The sequence below is a fragment of the Mastacembelus armatus genome, chromosome 17 (assembly GCF_900324485.2).
Source record: "Mastacembelus armatus chromosome 17, fMasArm1.2, whole genome shotgun sequence".
Lineage (NCBI taxonomy): Eukaryota > Metazoa > Chordata > Actinopteri > Synbranchiformes > Mastacembelidae > Mastacembelus > Mastacembelus armatus.
In genome coordinates this window covers 13,645,140-13,662,647 of record NC_046649.1, presented here as the reverse complement: position 1 = coordinate 13,662,647, position 17,508 = coordinate 13,645,140, and the positions used below count along the sequence as shown (strand labels likewise).

Below are 17,508 nucleotides of genomic sequence, written 5' to 3'. Positions count from 1 at the left end.
AGGAGGGTTTTTTTTAAAAAAAGAAACAGATAAAGTTTCTATAGTTAGAGGAACTCTGAGAATGATGCGCAGTAGATTGTGAAATTGGATTTCCACATTATTCTGATATAATGCCCTTTAGGAACATGAAATCTGTTTAAATATACTTACGTTAGCCGAGTGATGTGTATTGTTACCACTTATTTTTTATTATTTTTATATATTTATGTCATGTTTTGAATGTGGGTTATTACAGCATTTTCATTGTTGTGTACATTTTCATTAGGCCTATATTGTTTGGTTTTACAGGTACTCAGGTGAATGTGATCTTAATTTCTGGGATTTACCTGTTTAAATAGATTCATGTTTGTAAAGCTTTTCATACTGCATATGCATATTATTCCAGATTCCAGAGTCTGCAGTATAAGTTCATCTAAGATGGTTATCTTAAAACACACACAAAAAAACCTAACCAGCTAGCCAAAGGTGTTTTTAAATGATTTTGTAAACTGAGAAGCAGTTTAAGTAGCACTACACAGGGAAAAATACTAAAACTTTGAAGCTAAACAGCGACACCTACTTAAAATATCTCAGACCTGAACATATACACTTGGCCAGTATCAGTCACAGGGGCTGATCTACAGGGGGTCTAGTATTTATTCAGTAATAAATACTAGAACCAGGTAGAGTCAATCTAATAACACACATTAAAACATTTATTTTATAAATGCACATGGAATTAATTAAATAAATCATTGTTATTTGAGCAGCAATATCATCTTATCATATGAAAACAAGAATTTTAAAGCCTATGAATCAATACCTCTTTCTTAATATCAGCAATCTCTTAAAGTCATTTTATTTGTTTTAACATCATATTGTTAGACTTGTTCATAATAAAAAAGTGTGTACATTCTGAAGGAGTACAAGTAGTATTTAAAATATTTAATGTAGAATGCCTTTTACTTTTACTAGGCAATTATAATCATTTGTCATCTCGCTAGATTGTTCTTTACAGTCTACACACGGTGTTTTGTTTTATTGATCGTGCCTCACTAATTTACATCTTACAGAAATAAACTTATTTTAACATTTTTATCTGAGACCAGTGTTAGAGTACCCACTATCATGACGGAAAACATCGCTGTCCCATGTATCGGTAGTTGTCCCAGCCGGTGTACGCCGGGTAACAAACCATTCGTACCCGTCGACATAACCCCGCCCCTTGGCCTGCACGGCTACCGTAGCAGTAACAGCTAGCTAGTAGCCCACCGTTAGATCCGTGGCTGTGGCTGAAAATGTGTTAAACTTGTCCATAATCCTGTCGTTATAACCACTGGCGGAGCTGGAAGAACTAAACCCAGACCCGGGATGTGCTCCGTCTTCGGATGTGGTTCGTGGCGTCGCGGTGCGCAACGGTTCAATTTACCGGAGGATCCAGAGCAGAGACTGGAGTGGGTTGAGTTTCTCGCTACAGTAAATAAGCAGCGGTTTAAAGAGTCGTCCTGGACCGATATCACCATCTGCAGCGAGCACTTTAAAGACGACTGTTTTGAAAAGCTGTGCAGGTTAGGTGTGACTGGAAAGGTCCAGCTAACGTTAAAACACAGCGCTGTCCCGTCACTGTATTTCCTGGCAGTGTCGGACAGACCCGAGCGGAGTCTGGAGAGTCTACAGCGTGTGGTGAGTCTGTTTTGACAGCTCGAACCAGAGACTCCAACTCAGTGAATCGGGAGCTTGTTCTTAGGACCAAAGGCAGAGTTTAACATTTGTCACTGACGTCAATACTCGGTCCATTTATAATAACACCAGAGTTCCCAATAAACAAATGACAAAAACCAAACAGAAATTACATTTATTCCCTCTCCTGCCTCTCCCAAATAGTTCAGACTGTAGTTTGTGAGTTTGCTATATTTATGTGGACTCTATATTTATTTTTTATTTACTTGTATTTCCTAAAGACTGTGTTTGACTGTGGAGTATGGGGTAGTTTTCACAGTTGTGTAGAATAAATACACGATATTTACACTCTACTGCATAAGATAAGAAATGTTTTAACTTTACATGGAAATCAAACCAAGATTCTTGTGTTTCATAAGAAATAAATAACCATGAATTTTAATGTGTATGCAGATAGTCTCATCATCTTCTTGCCACTGTGCCTGAAAAAAAAAAAATTCTCTGGGACAAACAGCAAAAAATGTTTGTAATTGGGCCTATTTTAGACACAGTGTAAATAAATTCTAAGCCCAAACTCATTTTATTTCATTTCCCTCTATAATTTTTCTCTATCTATGCAAGTAATTGACTTATTCTCTCTATAACACACATTTAGGACATATGGTAGTGGAACATCTACCATCTACTTTTAATGTATTGTGTTGCTTTTTAGGAGCCTGTGGAAACCCCAAGAGGTTCAGCTGAAGCTTCTGATTCTTTTATATCTGGTTATGGCCAGATACAAACAAACACAGTGAATGTTGATTTGATTAAGGAAAAGTAAGTCTTCTATAAATTTGTGCTGAACATTTTTGCTTGCTTTTTCTAGGAGGTTGGTGTATTAATATTTCAATTCTATGTATTTTTAGAGCGGCACTTCTAAAGATGAAGGGGAAGTGTGTTGTGAATGAAAAACGCCTCCTTCAGTTGTTCAGCTGCAAGTGCCCGTCGTGTGGAAGTAAACTTAAGACAGAGAAGGTCACAGACGGGGTACTGGTCATCTTGAGCCAACAGTGTCTTCAGTGTGGGTACAGAAATCAATGGAAAAGCCAGGTCAGTGCCAGTGTGCCAGCAGCTGAAGACTGACACCTTGGAGGAAGCGCAGATGTAATTTCAGAGGGAGGACACCAGTATTCAGACATATCCAGACATAGTGTTTGTAGGCTAAAGGACAGGTTTGGGATTTTTCACACTGGTCTTAAAATAATATTCACCTGTGATTATATTGTGACATGAAAGGGCTTATTCATTGTAACTTTTCCTACTCTCCACACTGACTCTGTAGCTTTTCACTCAGAGTGCGACTATGCTGTAAAAACATGAGAGCCAAATACACAACTCTCAGACTGCATAAATAAATTCCAAAGTTCATTACAGGCTCAGATGAAGGATCAGCTGTCCCACTAAGCTAATCTGATCTCCATATTTTTGAAAGTTACAGTCTTTTAAAGATGAAAACTCCCTGATTTGTTTCACAGGATAGTAGCTGTAAAACATATCCCTCCACCACAGCTGGGCAAGGAACAGTTTTTTTTATATACTTAAGTTTTCCATTCCCTCACTATATATTTGTGTTACTTCACAATAACTGCTTTTTGCATTTAATCTGACTTTGTGGGTTTAAAATACAGAATCATAGTTGCAATATAGTAGTGTAACATATGTTTTAATTGCAGTATTTATAAAAGCTGCTGTTCAGACTTGGAAAAGTGTTTCATTTCAACCATTCCTATTCTTCTTGTTGTATCACAGGCAGCTCCAGCAGGCAACACCCACAGCAGCACCATGGGTGCCCCTGAGATTGTTACTGTTATTGATCAGGGGAGTGCTTCTGAGGGGGAAACAGAGGTATCAAGTGATCAGGGTAATATGGATTCAGATGAGGAGTGGAAGGCAGTAAAGGTCGTTTTTCCAGCTAGAGTGCTTCAGAAGGAACCTGATGAAGAAACCGAAGATGATGATGATGAAGGGGAAGAGGAAGATGATCTTCTTTCACATACCCCCAAAAACAGTCAGCTCTGCACAGAGTGTGGGATGTTTTATAGTAGACGGTGGCCTCATACATGTATCCACAAAATTAAGCCCTATTCCTGCAATATTTGTGGGAAGAGATGTGTTAGTGAGATGGCTCTAATTTCTCATAGCAGAATCCATGATGAAAACTATGAGTTTCGCTGCAAATACTGCTATGTTACTTTCAAAACAAAAGTTGACAAGATCACTCATGAGCAAATCCACATAACAGAAGGAAAGCCCTATAAATGTCCTGACTGTTTGGAGACATTTCCCACAAATAAGGAACGCAAAATCCACCTGGAAGATCATACAGGTCCCAAGCAGTTAAAATGTCACATCTGTGGGATGGAATTCCTCTGGCCCCTTTCTCTCCAGAGGCACTTAGTTGTACACACAGGAGTGAAGCCATTTAAGTGCTTAGTGTGCCAGCGTGGGTTCAAACAGGCAGGCCACCTGAAATCTCACATGCGTCTGCACACAGGGGAGAGGCCTTATAAGTGTCAGCATTGTGACAAATGCTTCACTCACAAGGTGAGCTTAAAGGGTCACATCCAGCGTTACCACACATCGAGCTCTGGACATGAACTGAAGAAAGAAAAGACCAATGAAGGGGCAAGTGACACTGGTGAGTCTCAGAATGGGAACAAGAGAGGTGCAGACTCAGGGCTTGACAATGTAGAGGTAGACCAGGATACAGAAGAGGAGGTGGAGAAGGGAGGAATATGTACACCTAGAAAGAAAAGAAGAAGCACAGGTAGACCCATAGGAAGGCCTAAGAGCTTTGCATCTAGCAACTTGGTTTTGGCAATTCAAGTGGAAGACCCAGGTACACACACTACATCTGGAAAATTCCAGGTGCAGAAGTTGAAGAGAGCGCAATGCAGTGACGAAGGAAGTGTGGATGAGCCAACTGACAGTGAATTTACAATGGATTCAGCAGAGGAGGAAGAGGAGAAGAGCAAGAAGGCATTGAAGAACACAGCAAGATCAGGAGGAAGACCAAAAAACTCTGACAGTGACTCTGATTTTGCCCCTGAAGACTCAAAGAGGCCCAGCAGGCAGAAGGGAAACACAAAGGAAGACCAAGAAAAAATGCAGTGGTGTGGAAAAGTACTAAAATGAACAGTTACATGTATTTTGTTTAAAGATATTTGTGACATAAATGACTCATATATTGTTTGTAAAGAACTGGACTGATCTCTAATAAATTTGCATAGTATAACTAAACATATACACTGGTGGCAAAAGACAAAAGCCTATACCATGGCCTTTTACTGTTTGAATAAGTTGTTTTGATCTCAATATATTTTTAATCTTGTTCACTGATGTGATCAGATCAAACTGTATTAAATGGGGCTTCTATTAAGCACTTATGTTCTTCTCTGTTGTAAATTTCAATTTTACTCTTCATACTAGTATATCCAATGGGAGGTAAATGTACTTCTACTTGGACATGTGTTAATACTCTTAGTTAGAAAAATGATCTCCATTTTCCAATACTTTACTGGCAATATATTTCCCAAAGCTTAACTGCTTAGGTGACCTTTTTCTCACTTTTGTGTGGATGGAGGTGTTTAACCACCTTGGGGTATCTGTGTCTGAGATTTAGCCAATACTGAATAAGCAACTGAGTTTTAGTTTGTAATAAACCTATTTTTTCTTCAACAGTGCTCTTCTCCCTTAGTTTCATAGTTTTATGTTACCTGGTGAGTTTTAATAAGGTTTTCCCAGATAAAGGTTTTAATAGCTTGATCACTGGTAGTAACATTTTACAGGTCGTAGTGGGCTAATCCTTGTGTAAAGGTATTAGTGTTGTGATATCAAACCATACAGTGCATAAAACTACTCGTTATTATTTTAATTGAGACTTTATTGCCTAAAACCTTTATGTCATACTATTTTTAGATAGAAATGTGTTTAGAGGTTCGGTATTTCTCACCGTGTTGGTTGAACTAACCCCCGGGATACGCTTCATATTAAAACGCGCGAACCCTTCCGCAAAACTCCCCGCCCATTTAGCCGCCGCCGTTACCACAGTGGACATGGCTAACTTTTAGCTTTTAACTGGTGACACTGGGACGGACTCTACCCAAATCAGCTTTCACCGTGGTGCTGTCCCGCCACTGTTAAAACCGCGAAGCCCAAACCCAGACCCGGGATGTGCTCTGTCCTCGAATGTGGTTCGTGGAGTCGCGGTGTGCAGCGGTTTAAGGTACCAGAGGATCCAGAGAAGAGACTGGAGTGGGTTCAGTTTCTCTTCGAAGTCAATGGCCAAAGACTTAAAGAATCGTCCTGGACTGATATCACCATCTGCAGTGAACACTTCGCAGAGGACTGTTTTGAACACCTGACCCCGGCTGGCACGGTCCAGGTAAAGCCTGATGCTGTCCCATCACTGTGTCCCAAGTCCGAGCCAGAAGAACCTCTGGAGATCCCCAAACATGAGGTGAGTCCACCTGGACTGTGAAAACCACAAACAGCAGGACATTGTACGGAGACACGTGTACCAGAGACCTCGTCCTACCTACACACCCTTTCAACTAAATAAGACATCTGATAGCTGACAGCTTGTTTTTTCAGGGTTGGAGGGAGTTTATTCTGACTGAAGCAGGCAGGTTATGTAGGTATTTGTGTCTGCTATAATCTTTCTGGCTCCCTTCAGGGACCTGGAGTCCTACAAGTCATGGGGGGACTTGTATAGGTGCAGGTTGTTAATGGGGGGGGGGTATGTTAGGTTAGGTTAGGTTAGTAAACTGTGAACTGTGGCCTTTCTATAGAGAAACAGTCATTAGCTCTCACTGCCCAGCTAAACCTCCTGACCCTACTCCCCTTCTGAATCCATCTGATTATTCCAGCCTTGTCTGACTTTAGCTGAGCCAGAGTTTCTCATTGTTGTAACTCACCCTAGTGGGTGTTGATAGTAGTTGGATACATGCTAATGCTAATGTAGCCATGTACTCTTGAGCTGATTAAGTGCACATTGTTCTGTTACTTGATGCACTTCCAAAGAAATCGAAACATAGTACTACCACAGTAAACAAACAGTATTTGTTATATATTTTGTGTTGCCCTTCAGGAGGAGCCAGTGGAAACCACAGAAAGAGCGTTATGTTGTGATGAAATTAAAATGTGTGATAGTCTAACCAACTTTTCTGAAGACTCAGGACTAACTTCAATTGGTAAGAAACTTTAAATTATGTTTTAACAAAAATGATTTTACGCAAATATTTTCATGTGACTTTAATTTGCAGCTGTTCCAGAAAGCCCTGTGCCAAGTGATACTCCAGATGTGTTCACCCTTGATTATGAACAAATGCTACAAAAAATTGTGAATATTGATATGATCAGGGAAAAGTAAGTTAAACTGTTATGCTTACTGATTTCAGTGACCTGATTATACCAGGTTTGCTTTTTAAAGCTGGATCTCAACATATTTCATTTAAAAATCTTTTTTTCAGAGCTGCACTTCTTCAGATGAAAGGGAAGTATGTTGTAAATGAAAAGCACCTCATCAAGTTATTTAGCAGTAAGTGCCCATCATGCGGTTCAAAAGTGAAGATGGAGAAAGTTATCCATGGCACAGTCCTTGTGCTGAACCAGCAGTGCCTTCAGTGTGAGTACAGAAACCAATGGAAAAGCCAGATGGATGCAAATGTCCCATCAGCTGAAGATGCAGAGCTGACAGGAGCCACAGAAGTACCTTTAGAGGTAGGACATAAGTAATCAGACATACGGCACCTTTCTTTATGTGTTCACTGAAATATGTTTTCTCTAAATAAAAACATGTTAAATAGTTTAATTGGTTTCAAAAATCATGATACACTGGTTTGACTCTGTTTGTTTGGTTGGGATATTGTGAATACAAGCTACAGATTTTGAAAAATGTCAAATCTGACAAATGCCTGTGCTTGTTATTATGGTTGTCACAGGTAGAGTCAACAGATGACAACCACAGCAGCGGCACAGGCTCAGATATCGCTCTTAATGATGAGGAGAGTGATTTCATGGACGTAACAGAGGGATCAGGTGATGAAGTTCACATGGAGTCAGACGATGACTGGAATCCAAAGGAGCTTCAGGATGAATTTGAAGAGGAAAGTGAAGATGATGATGATCTTCGATATGGCCCCAGAGTCAGTCAGCTCTGCACAGAGTGTGGGGTGTTTATCAATAAATCGCGATCTCATACATGTGAGCACAAAATGAAGCCCTACTCTTGCACTATTTGTGGGAAGAGATGTGCTAATGAGTTGGCTCTAACTAATCATAGCAGAATCCATGATGAAAACTATGAGTTTTGCTGCAAATATTGCTATGTTACTTTCAAAACAAAAGTGGACAAGATCACTCACGAGCAGATCCACCTAACGGAAGGAAAACCCCATGAATGTCCTGACTGTTCTGAGACATTTGCCACAAATAAGCAACGCAGAAACCACCTGAAAGGTCACAGAGGTCCTAAGAAATTTAAATGTCACACCTGTGGGATGGAATTTTACAGCTCCCTTCCTCTAGAGAGGCACTTAGTTGTACACACAGGAGAGAAGCCATTCAATTGCTCAGTGTGCCAACGTGGCTTCAACCAAGCAGGCCACCTGAAATCTCACATGCGTCTGCACACAGGGGAGAGGCCTTTTAACTGTCAGCATTGTGACAAATGCTTCACTCACAACGTGAGTTTGAAGAGTCACATCCAGCGTTACCACACATCGAGCTCTGGACTTAAGCGGAAGGAAGAAAAAACAAATGAAGGGGCAAGTGACACTGGTGATTCTCAGGATGGGAACGAGAGCGGTGCGGACTCAGAGCTTGACAATGTAGAGGAAGAACAGGATAAAGAAAAGAAGGTGGAGAAGAAGAGAATACGTAGAGTTAAACAGTATAGGAAAAGCACAGGTAGACCCATAGGAAGGCCTAAAAGAAATGCAACAGGCAACTTGGTCCTGGCCAGTGAAATTCAAGGCCAGGGTTCAAACTCTACCTCTACCAAATCAACGGCATGCAAGTTAAAGAGAACACATTGCAGTGATGAAGAAAGTGAGGCTGAGCCGAAGAAAACCAACATCTCCATTGACATAACAGAGGAGAACTGGGAGAGGAGTGAGAAAATGACACTGAGAACAAGCAGATCTAGAAGAAAACCAAAAACATGGGGCAGTGATTCTGATTTTGAGTCTTAAACGTACTTTTTTCCTCATTGTAGTGTACTGTTATGATATGTAACTTTTTCTATTTGGATCATTGGTAGAGGTGGATTAAACTGGACTGATTAGTGCCTGTGTTGTGAATTTCCGATTCTTTTACATGCATAATACTGTGGTACAGTTTAAACAGGTGAGCACTAGGAGTGTTCCTCCCCTTAGTGTTGTTGCTCATGTTAATTTGTTTTTGCCTTTTCTGTTTAGTTTACTGTCTTATTTGCATCTTTTCCTTATGTAGGAGGGGGAAAGACTTGGTAAGGATGCAATTACTGGGATTCTCACATAAATATGGATACATTCCTATTTTTTTAAGACTGAACCCAAATCTTTATGTACATGAAAATAGTTAATTAGTAGTTAGGAGCACATTATGATAACCATATTGATATGCTGTTGTGTTTTAATTCATTATTATTATTTGTGTTCCAGTCCATCACTATTTGTTTGTTTTGGTCATTTCATGAAAGCTGCCTTGGAGTATGGAATATGCAGGTATTTCATTCATCAAGCCTCAGACAAACGAAAGTTGTGCAGATTGTTGACAGTGATAGTCTGGAAAGATCCAAGGACAGTGTTAAAAGTATAGGTGCCAACGACTAAAGCGTCTTGTTTTCATGTAGTTACAGAGAAACCTGAATGTTGTTTTAACACCAACTTGAAAAACACCCTGAACTTTTAAGGCTCTCGCAGTGGCTGAAGGCTTGGGTCATCTCTGTGTAATGTAAAAGAAGTAATGACAGGAAAATACAGTTATTTCGTGTGTTTAATGTAAAGCCGGGCCGCGCCGGATGCCAAATTAAACGAACCCGGCTGTAGAGCCCCGCCCATTCCGTTATCATCACAGTTACTAGCAAACATGGCTAACTACTAGCCACTACTGTTGAGTCTGGAGTCTCACTTAATGTCCCTAACCCTTCAACTTAAGCGCTGACTGAGCTTTTGGTTTTTCTAAACCCAGACCCGGGATGTGCTCCGTCCTCGGATGTGGTTCGTGGAGTCGCGGTGTGCAGCGGTTTAAGGTACCAGAGGATCCAGAGAAGAGACTGGAGTGGGTTCAGTTTCTCTTCGAAGTCAATGGCCAAAGACTTAAAGAATCGTCCTGGACTGATATCACCATCTGCAGTGAACACTTCGCAGAGGACTGTTTTGAACACCTGACCCCGGCTGGCACGGTCCAGGTAAAGCCTGATGCTGTCCCATCACTGTGTCCCAAGTCCGAGCCAGAAGAACCTCTGGAGATCCCCAAACATGAAGTGAGTCCTCTCACAGCTGTAACGCCTGCGGGTGTTTCCTAATTCCCTCTTGACATCCCAAACCGCTTATTCCTGCTCTGAGTGAGGAGGCTGCCTGGAGGAGCTTTATCTGAAATCAGTTCATGACTGGACGCTTAGCATTATATTATATTATATTATATCATTATATATGTTATTATTATATTATCACCAGTCTCACCTTCTTTTGCATCTTAAGTGGGCGGGAACCACCCTGGTACTATCCTCCTTCTATCCTACAGCCAAGAAATCCAACACTTGAAGATCAGCAGCACCTTGTGAATATTTCCAAATGTTCCCTGTTATTTGTCCTAAACAAATCCATATTTACCGGATGACTCATAAAGATATTAGTAAAATGTACATGATCATTGATTTTAAAAAAGGACAGTATAAAAGAAAACATTACCAAAACAGTAAATAATGTCAGTGTCAGTTGAGTGAATAAATACAGTTAAAGGTATTTTAAGGTTTAATGAAAGATTATTTTAATGAAAGAATTATGCATGGTATTACTGTACTAATCATTTTATACATCTGTAGGCCATTAATGAAATCATATAGCCCATGAGAGGCAGATATTTGAGACTCTTGAGACTCATTTGAGTGGATAGTAATTACAGTTTAACCTTTGCACGTCCACTTAAACAGTCAATGTACTGACACAATAATTATAATGAAGTCAATACTAGAGGTGCAAGGATGAGTAGATTGATTAAACTAAAATTGCCACGTGTGAAAATGAACATTTTGTGGTCGATATTCTCAACTGTGTGCCCTGCTTTTTTCTTATCCTAGTATAGTGATTTTTAAAAAAAAAATCTTTTTTTTTTTTTTTTGTAACTGGAAAACATTTAAAACTAGACATTAACATATAATCTTGTAATCTAGGAGACTGTGATGAGATTTGTTTTAGGGTTGAATAGATCAAATGAATAATCAAGTAGCAATCAGTTTAATCTGTAATGGAAACACTTGTTCACCACAGCCCTGGTCAGTACAAATCAATTATCAATCTATCTATTATCTACCTCCTATTCTTCTGCAAATTCACCTACCCCTATAGTGTCACACACAGTATGATGAGCAATTATTGTGTCACTGATGCCAACACTGGTTTATCTCTCTGGGCACATTTACTATTCTATTCTATTGTGACCATTAACAAGTTTGTCAGTTTACACATTGTCCAGTGAGAGCACACACAGCCCTGCCATTTATTTTCTCATGAAGTCAAAGCATATGTTTGATGCTGCTGTGGACGGAAAATCAATCCGATGCATTTTTTGCTGTATCGTTAGTTGCTTGTGTTTAACTAAAATTCTTTTCTTTTGTGTTTTTGTGTAGGAGCCTGTGGAAACCACAGAAGTTGCCAGTCAGTGTGATGATCTTGAAACAAGTAGTAGTCAAATCAAAGCATACTTTAACAAATTATAATAAAAAGACAATCTTGGTATATATTTGTTAAACACTGGCTTCACATATGAATCTTGAATTTTATTTTAAAGGCGTCCAAGGAAGTCCTGAATCAGTTGTTATGTTTAACTTCTGTTTCAGATGCTGTCACCTCTGGGTATTTCCACATGCAGCAAACAGTTATGAATACTGATTTGAGCAAGGAAAAGTAAGTTATGCTCTATTAACTTTTTTTCCCCAAGTCATATCAGGTCGGCCTTTTAAATTCTAATTTGAATTGTGTGTGTGTGTGTGTGTGTGTGTGTGTTTTTAAGAGCGGCACTGCTACAGATGAAAGGAAAGTACATTGTGAATGAAAGCTGCTTGCTCCAGTTGTTTTGCCACAAGTGCCCCTCATGTGGCTCTAAAATTCAGATAGAAAAGATCACCTGTGGGTTACTGATCACCTTGAACCAGCAGTGCCTTCAATGTGAGTACAGAAACCAATGGAAAAGCCAGATTAGTGCCAGTGTCCCGACAGCTGACGATCAGCACCTCACAGGAGGCACAGAAGAAACTCCAGGGACCCAAAAGGTAGGACCATACAGCACCATATCGTGACAATCTGCTTTTACTATAATGACCTCAGAACTCACTCTGTCCAGTATTCCACAAGCAGTTCAGTTGGAGTTATAAATCATGTATGACAATAGCTTGAAGGCTTTTTGTAGTAATTTGTCTGTAATATTCTGAGCTGTGTAGGACAATCATTCTTGTCAATGTATTGTTCACAGAAATTGCCAACAGGTGACAAGCCCAGCAGTACAGTTTTCTCTGAGATTCTTACTTTTAGTGATGAAGAAAGTAATCCCTCAGCTAAAAGAGAAGAAGCTGATGAAGTTGGGGTGAGTTCAGACAGGGAGGGGAATCCAACTGAGGATATTTCACTGGTTGAGGAGCCCACAAAGGAATCCGAGGAAGGAAGTGAATATGAAGATGAAGAAGAGGAAGAAGATTTTGATTCCCCTAGTGGCCTCAAAATTAATGAGCTCTGCACAGAGTGTGGAAGTTTTTTCAATATTATCAAGCCCCACGTCTGTGAACACAAAATAAAGCCCTATTCCTGCAATATTTGTGGCAAAAGATGCGTTACTGAGATATCTCTGAAAACCCATAGCAAAATCCATGACGAAACCTATGAGCATCCTTGCAAATACTGCCATGTTACCTTCAAAAGAAGGGTGGACAAAATTAAACACGAACAGCTCCATCAGGATAGCAAAGACCCCTATAAATGCCCCGACTGTCCGAAGACATTTGCCACCAACATAGAACGCAAAATCCACCTGACAAATCACAGAACCCCGAACGTGTTCATATGTGGAGTTTGTGGAATTGAATTTAAGGATGTTCATCATCTCCGGAGACACTCTGTCGTGCACACGGGATTGAAGCCGTACAAATGTTCAGTGTGCCAGCGTGCCTTCAACCAGCCAAGCCACCTAAAATCGCACATGCGTCTGCACACAGGGGAGAGGCCTTACAAGTGTCAGCAGTGTGACAAATGTTTCAATCACAATGTGAGCTTGAAGAGTCATGTCCAGCGTTATCACACATCGAGCTCTGGACGTGAACGGCAGGAGGATAAGACTGATCAAACGGCTAGCGACACCAGTGATGCTGAGGACAATGGAAAGAAAAAAGGATATGACTCGGAGTCTGACAATATAGAAGAACAAGATACAGAAGAGGAGGCGCAGAGGGAGAGAACAGCTTTACCAAAAAGGAGAAAAAGGTACACAGGTGGACCCAGAGGAAGGCCTAACAGAAACGCAAAGAATTTAGGTCAGGTAGGGCAAAAGGGAGACAAAAAGACTGTTAAAACAAAGGTTCAGAAGATAAAGAAATCCAGTGAGGAGGATGAGCAGTCAGACTGCGGCATACCCTTCGATTCAGCAGAGGAGGAGGAGGAGGAAGAAGAGAAGGAGATGGAAAAGGAGAGCACACAGGCATCAAAAAGACGATCAAAAAACGACAGAGACTCTGTTTATGACTCACAAGAAGAAATTAAGAAAAAAAGATACAGTAGTCAGTTCAGTGGTAAGGGCTCAGGAATGTGTAGGGGAAGACCAACGAAGAATGTAGTTACCTGACAGAGCTGAAGAATTAATTTGGTGGCTGCAACTGTATCAACAAGATCTGAAGGCCTTACAGCACTGGGCTGATATTTTCTGTGGTATCCTAAAACAACTCAAAGTATGAAAAACCAAACAGCCACATAGCCCCAGTGTCTTTTTGGTTTTGGTTTTATTTTAAGGACATCAAATTGTTATGATTTTTCTATACATTTAAACTTATAAATTGATGTGTAGACCAAGGAAACACAAAAAATATTAAAGTCTTTTATTACCTTTTAATATTACTTGGCTGATTCCCTTTGCATGAAAAGTCAGTGTTTGCTCAAAATCAATTTGAAGCTTTTGTTTGTAGCTGCTAGTCTGTGGATTTTACCAACAAGACAAACACACTAATTATTTGTTATCACTGTGAATTGATGGCTGTGGGCATTATGGAGGGTCAGTAAATTACAATACAAATGACTTTTGGAACAACTGGGTTGGATAATCACCAAATGTAGTAAAGAATGGCGATGCCCTTGGAGAAATATATATTCTATTCATGTACAGTATTTTCATAATAATGTCAGTTTCAGATATTAAATAAACAGTCGTTTCACACAGTCAGATTCTGTCTCTTCTAATTCATTATAAAGGTGCATAATTATGTAACCAATGATTTTTCAGTCTGTAGGGAAATGTAGCAGTATTTATTTTTATTTAGTTCCTGCTTACAAGTAAATTTCAACACAAAAAATGAAAATAAAAGAATCAAGAAATAAAAAGCTGAAGAGTTCCTCAATGTTACAACTTTCCCATTCCTATTAGATTACTGCCATTCCATGCATGAAGTAACTAGAAAATTGAAAAGTAATGCTAAATATATGACATTTCTATATAACTGTATAAAACATGCAAATATTACATGGGCCTTTAAAAGGATAGCAGTATTTTTTTTTCCATACTGTATGTTTTTAATAAATGTGTGCAACTCCCATTTTGACAGTATCATTTTAACTTTGGTAAAGAAAAATTAGGTTATTCGCTTTTCCCCTCATAAAAAACAGATTACTGATTATGAAAAACTGCTCTGGTGGAGCAGTTGTTTGTTATTCATCTTGCCAAAGGAGTACCAGTGATTGAACCACCACAGTTTGTGAACTTAAAATGTCGAGTTGATGTATTTTTGGTTTGGTAATTACCACTTAGATCCAAAACCTTGAGTGAATCACCCCTACTTATACGTTTATCCATTTTACTCTTTTGCTGTGCCAGTGCTTAAGCTGGCTACAAGTCCTATCAAGTTATTCTAAGAGTTGCAGAAACTTTCAGTTTTTCTGTCTGGGAAAACGTCAGCTTGTTGAAGAGTAAACCCAAGGATGAATCTTAGTGGATTAGACAGGCTGATAGCCGGCAGACTTAAATCTGATGCCTCTGTTGGGAGAACTGGAAAAAAAAGGATTTTCTTTTACTTTTAATGAGCTGTAAAACTTGGTTCTTTGGAAATGTACTGTTGTACATGTGTGAGTGAACAAAAAGCTATTTGCCTGGCATTTTATAGAGAAATTGATAATTGATCATTAAAGTAAATTAGTTTTAGTGTGACCTCTAAGTCCTGGCTTCCATTGGTCCGATATTAGTGTATTAATGTAGTGTTAGTCACAGAAATACCACAAGATGGCTCCCTAATGCCACAAGTACAGCTTTATTTTCTAAAATAATAAGGGATCACAACCACCCTCCTGTAAGCACAATTACTATGGTAACTGCCATTTCTGCTGCAATACCTGAGATGGACTTTTGAGTGGGTCAAATTTGTGGTTTTCTCATTTCTCTTATCTTTTCACTACCTTCTTTCCCTCCTGTGCTTCTCTCTTTCCCTCCTGTGCTTCTCTCCCTCTTCCTTGTCCTCTTTCCCCAGGGGGAACAAGGTTTTTAGCACATTATCTGTTCCACTTCATTTCTTTCCATAGGTCCATGCTCGTGTTGTCCTAAAGCCACTCCTCAATAGTACTGTATTGAAACAAAGACACCCACAATGGAGTCTGCTGCTGGGATTTGCATCATTGATGCACACTGACATTTACTAATGTCACAGGAAAATCATTGTAGAGTTATTTCTCAACTTGTTTTTTTTTTTTTTGGACTCTTTTATAAGGTCGTGTTGTGTACATATTAATTTGCTCCTCTGTTCTCTCTGACTCACTTTCTGGGTGTGATGATTTGGCCTTTTAAAGACGTCAGTTAAATAATCAGAGCTGCTCTTTATTGGTGAGGTTAATGCTATGTGGCACATTAGCGATAAAGAGTACATTATAGAGATTAACTGGTTTGGCATGATATGGCACCATCAGTGTGAGGATAATATCTTTTTGGCACTAAACTGTAAATTCACTCACCGGGATTCTGGGTAGTGTAGATCCCCTGTGTTTCTGTTCATTTCTTCCTCACTGCAGATAGATCAGATAGATGAACAAAGGAAAAAAAAGTGAAATTAGAAAGCAAGGAACATATACACAAAACAGTCAGAGCCGCTAGAAACCTTTTTTGCTTTTGTGGTTTCTGTGTCAGCTTAAGAAACACGGGGGAACCCAAATGTCTACCAAATGTCAACAGGACAGAACAGGAGTCCACTTGGGCCAAATGACATTTTCTCACCTACTAATTCCCAGACAGTGTTACTTCGTTGTTTACGGACATGGACCTGACCTTTGGGCTATTGTCTGTTTCAGTCATGTGCTTTCTGTGTTTTGATATTAAGGTCATACTTTTTATTCAGGAGTACATTTGCTCAGTCATAAACTATTTGACCATTTGAAAGTTTCATAAAATGTAATATTTTCTCTATGCGTGTTGTACATTATTAAGCAAGAAACACATCCTACGCTCTAGGCTATGATAGGGAATGATGTCAGTGAAGAAGATTTGCCTGTAATGATAGCAGAGTAGTTCAGCTTTTTGGGAAATATGTTTAACCACTTTCTTGCCAAAAGTTAGATGAAGAGGTTGTTTTCTGTGTCATCAGTATGAAGCTGGACTCAGTTAGCTTTAGCTTAGCAAAAATACTGAAAACAGCTCCACTGGCTCTGTCCTAACTAAACAAATTCAAATTCACTCACTCATTTACAATGTGGATTATACTCCCTTTATATAAATACTTTGACTTATTTGCTTTTCTGTCAAGATGGGAAAGGCTAATATCTGCCTTTTCAGTATGAAGCTGGAGCCTGCAGGAAAATGACAAAAGAAAGTTGCTTGTATGCAGATTTTTGTTGCCATTGGGCAGAAGCTATTTCTGTACTAAGCTAACCTCAGTTGACTGGAGATGCATATTTATTGTGCAGAAATATTGTGAAATCTTTTCATCTAAATTAGGAGTGCCCAACCCAGGTTCCTTGAGGGCCACTGTCCTGCTTATTTTTCAACTATCTCTGCTCAACCTATTGCTGATTATCCATATCAGGTGTGTTCAGCCAATCAGAAGTTAAAAGATACTAATTAATTTTGTCTTCCCCCACTTCCACCCACATTTGAGATTTTATATTTCTGTGTCTGATTGCATAAAGCTACTTTATCCAGTTATTCAGCAGTGGGTAGCTCAGGGATAGTGACCCTCGAGAACCGGACAGCCCTGATCTAAATCATCAAGAAATTAAAGAGGCATATTTCCCAAAACATCAAACTATTCCTTTAATGGAAGGATTAACCATGTGAGCTGTTTCAAGATTCCGTGATATGAAAAAATATGGCTCAACTTCACAGTGTATCTCTTCATTTGTAAAGTTTCACTGCAGCAGTTTTCATTGTCAT

General features: G+C 39.5%; 3 protein-coding genes across 6 annotated transcripts; all 3 read left to right on the top strand.

The window, feature by feature from the left end:
* The first annotated feature begins 1,220 nt into the window (after nucleotides 1–1,220).
* Nucleotides 1,221–5,083, top strand: LOC113133746 (zinc finger protein 662-like). Of its 2 annotated transcripts, none has more exons than XM_026312603.2 (4): nucleotides 1,221–1,662; nucleotides 2,372–2,478; nucleotides 2,568–2,751; nucleotides 3,451–5,083. In XM_026312603.2, exons 1-4 carry the CDS (start codon nucleotides 1,351–1,353, stop codon nucleotides 4,834–4,836), a joined length of 1,989 nt encoding a protein of 662 aa, XP_026168388.1. In that variant the 5' UTR covers nucleotides 1,221–1,350; the 3' UTR covers nucleotides 4,837–5,083. The 2 variants fall into 2 exon arrangements, with proteins under 2 accessions (XP_026168388.1, XP_026168389.1); XM_026312604.2 differs by having other exon boundaries at nucleotides 1,230–1,433.
* A 662-nt stretch (nucleotides 5,084–5,745) lies between these two features.
* LOC113134313 (serendipity locus protein delta-like) lies at nucleotides 5,746–8,989 on the top strand. Its single transcript, XM_026313620.1, has 5 exons — nucleotides 5,746–6,160; nucleotides 6,791–6,893; nucleotides 6,966–7,068; nucleotides 7,173–7,422; nucleotides 7,644–8,989. Exons 1-5 carry the CDS (start codon nucleotides 5,873–5,875, stop codon nucleotides 8,892–8,894), a joined length of 1,995 nt encoding a protein of 664 aa, XP_026169405.1. The 5' UTR covers nucleotides 5,746–5,872; the 3' UTR covers nucleotides 8,895–8,989.
* A 756-nt stretch (nucleotides 8,990–9,745) lies between these two features.
* LOC113133744 (zinc finger protein 429-like) lies at nucleotides 9,746–14,325 on the top strand. Of its 3 annotated transcripts, none has more exons than XM_026312600.1 (5): nucleotides 9,746–10,168; nucleotides 11,534–11,561; nucleotides 11,744–11,810; nucleotides 11,917–12,175; nucleotides 12,376–14,325. In XM_026312600.1, exons 1-5 carry the CDS (start codon nucleotides 9,881–9,883, stop codon nucleotides 13,732–13,734), a joined length of 2,001 nt encoding a protein of 666 aa, XP_026168385.1. In that variant the 5' UTR covers nucleotides 9,746–9,880; the 3' UTR covers nucleotides 13,735–14,325. The 3 variants fall into 3 exon arrangements, with proteins under 3 accessions (XP_026168385.1, XP_026168384.1, XP_026168386.1); XM_026312599.1 differs by having other exon boundaries at nucleotides 11,534–11,585; XM_026312601.1 differs by lacking the exons at nucleotides 9,746–10,168; nucleotides 11,534–11,561 and adding an exon at nucleotides 11,563–11,585 and having other exon boundaries at nucleotides 11,922–12,175.
* Nucleotides 14,326–17,508: the final 3,183 nt, after the last annotated feature.

What these genes read in the sequence shown, in the direction of transcription:
- LOC113133746 (XM_026312603.2), top strand. Translation starts at nt 1,351, where the DNA reads ATGTGCTCCGTCTTCGGATGTGGTTCGTGGCGTCGCGGTGCGCAACGG. An exon ending in TGGAGAGTCTACAGCGTGTG is followed by an intron (nt 1,663 to 2,371) that starts GTGAGTCTGTTT and finishes GTTGCTTTTTAG; the next exon opens with GAGCCTGTGGAAACCCCAAG. An exon ending in GTTGATTTGATTAAGGAAAA is followed by an intron (nt 2,479 to 2,567) that starts GTAAGTCTTCTA and finishes ATGTATTTTTAG; the next exon opens with AGCGGCACTTCTAAAGATGA.
- LOC113134313 (XM_026313620.1), top strand. Translation starts at nt 5,873, where the DNA reads ATGTGCTCTGTCCTCGAATGTGGTTCGTGGAGTCGCGGTGTGCAGCGG. An exon ending in TGGAGATCCCCAAACATGAG is followed by an intron (nt 6,161 to 6,790) that starts GTGAGTCCACCT and finishes GTTGCCCTTCAG; the next exon opens with GAGGAGCCAGTGGAAACCAC. An exon ending in ATTGATATGATCAGGGAAAA is followed by an intron (nt 7,069 to 7,172) that starts GTAAGTTAAACT and finishes TCTTTTTTTCAG; the next exon opens with AGCTGCACTTCTTCAGATGA.
- LOC113133744 (XM_026312599.1), top strand. Translation starts at nt 9,881, where the DNA reads ATGTGCTCCGTCCTCGGATGTGGTTCGTGGAGTCGCGGTGTGCAGCGG. An exon ending in GTGTGATGATCTTGAAACAA is followed by an intron (nt 11,586 to 11,743) that starts GTAGTAGTCAAA and finishes CTTCTGTTTCAG; the next exon opens with ATGCTGTCACCTCTGGGTAT. An exon ending in AAACTCCAGGGACCCAAAAG is followed by an intron (nt 12,176 to 12,375) that starts GTAGGACCATAC and finishes TATTGTTCACAG; the next exon opens with AAATTGCCAACAGGTGACAA.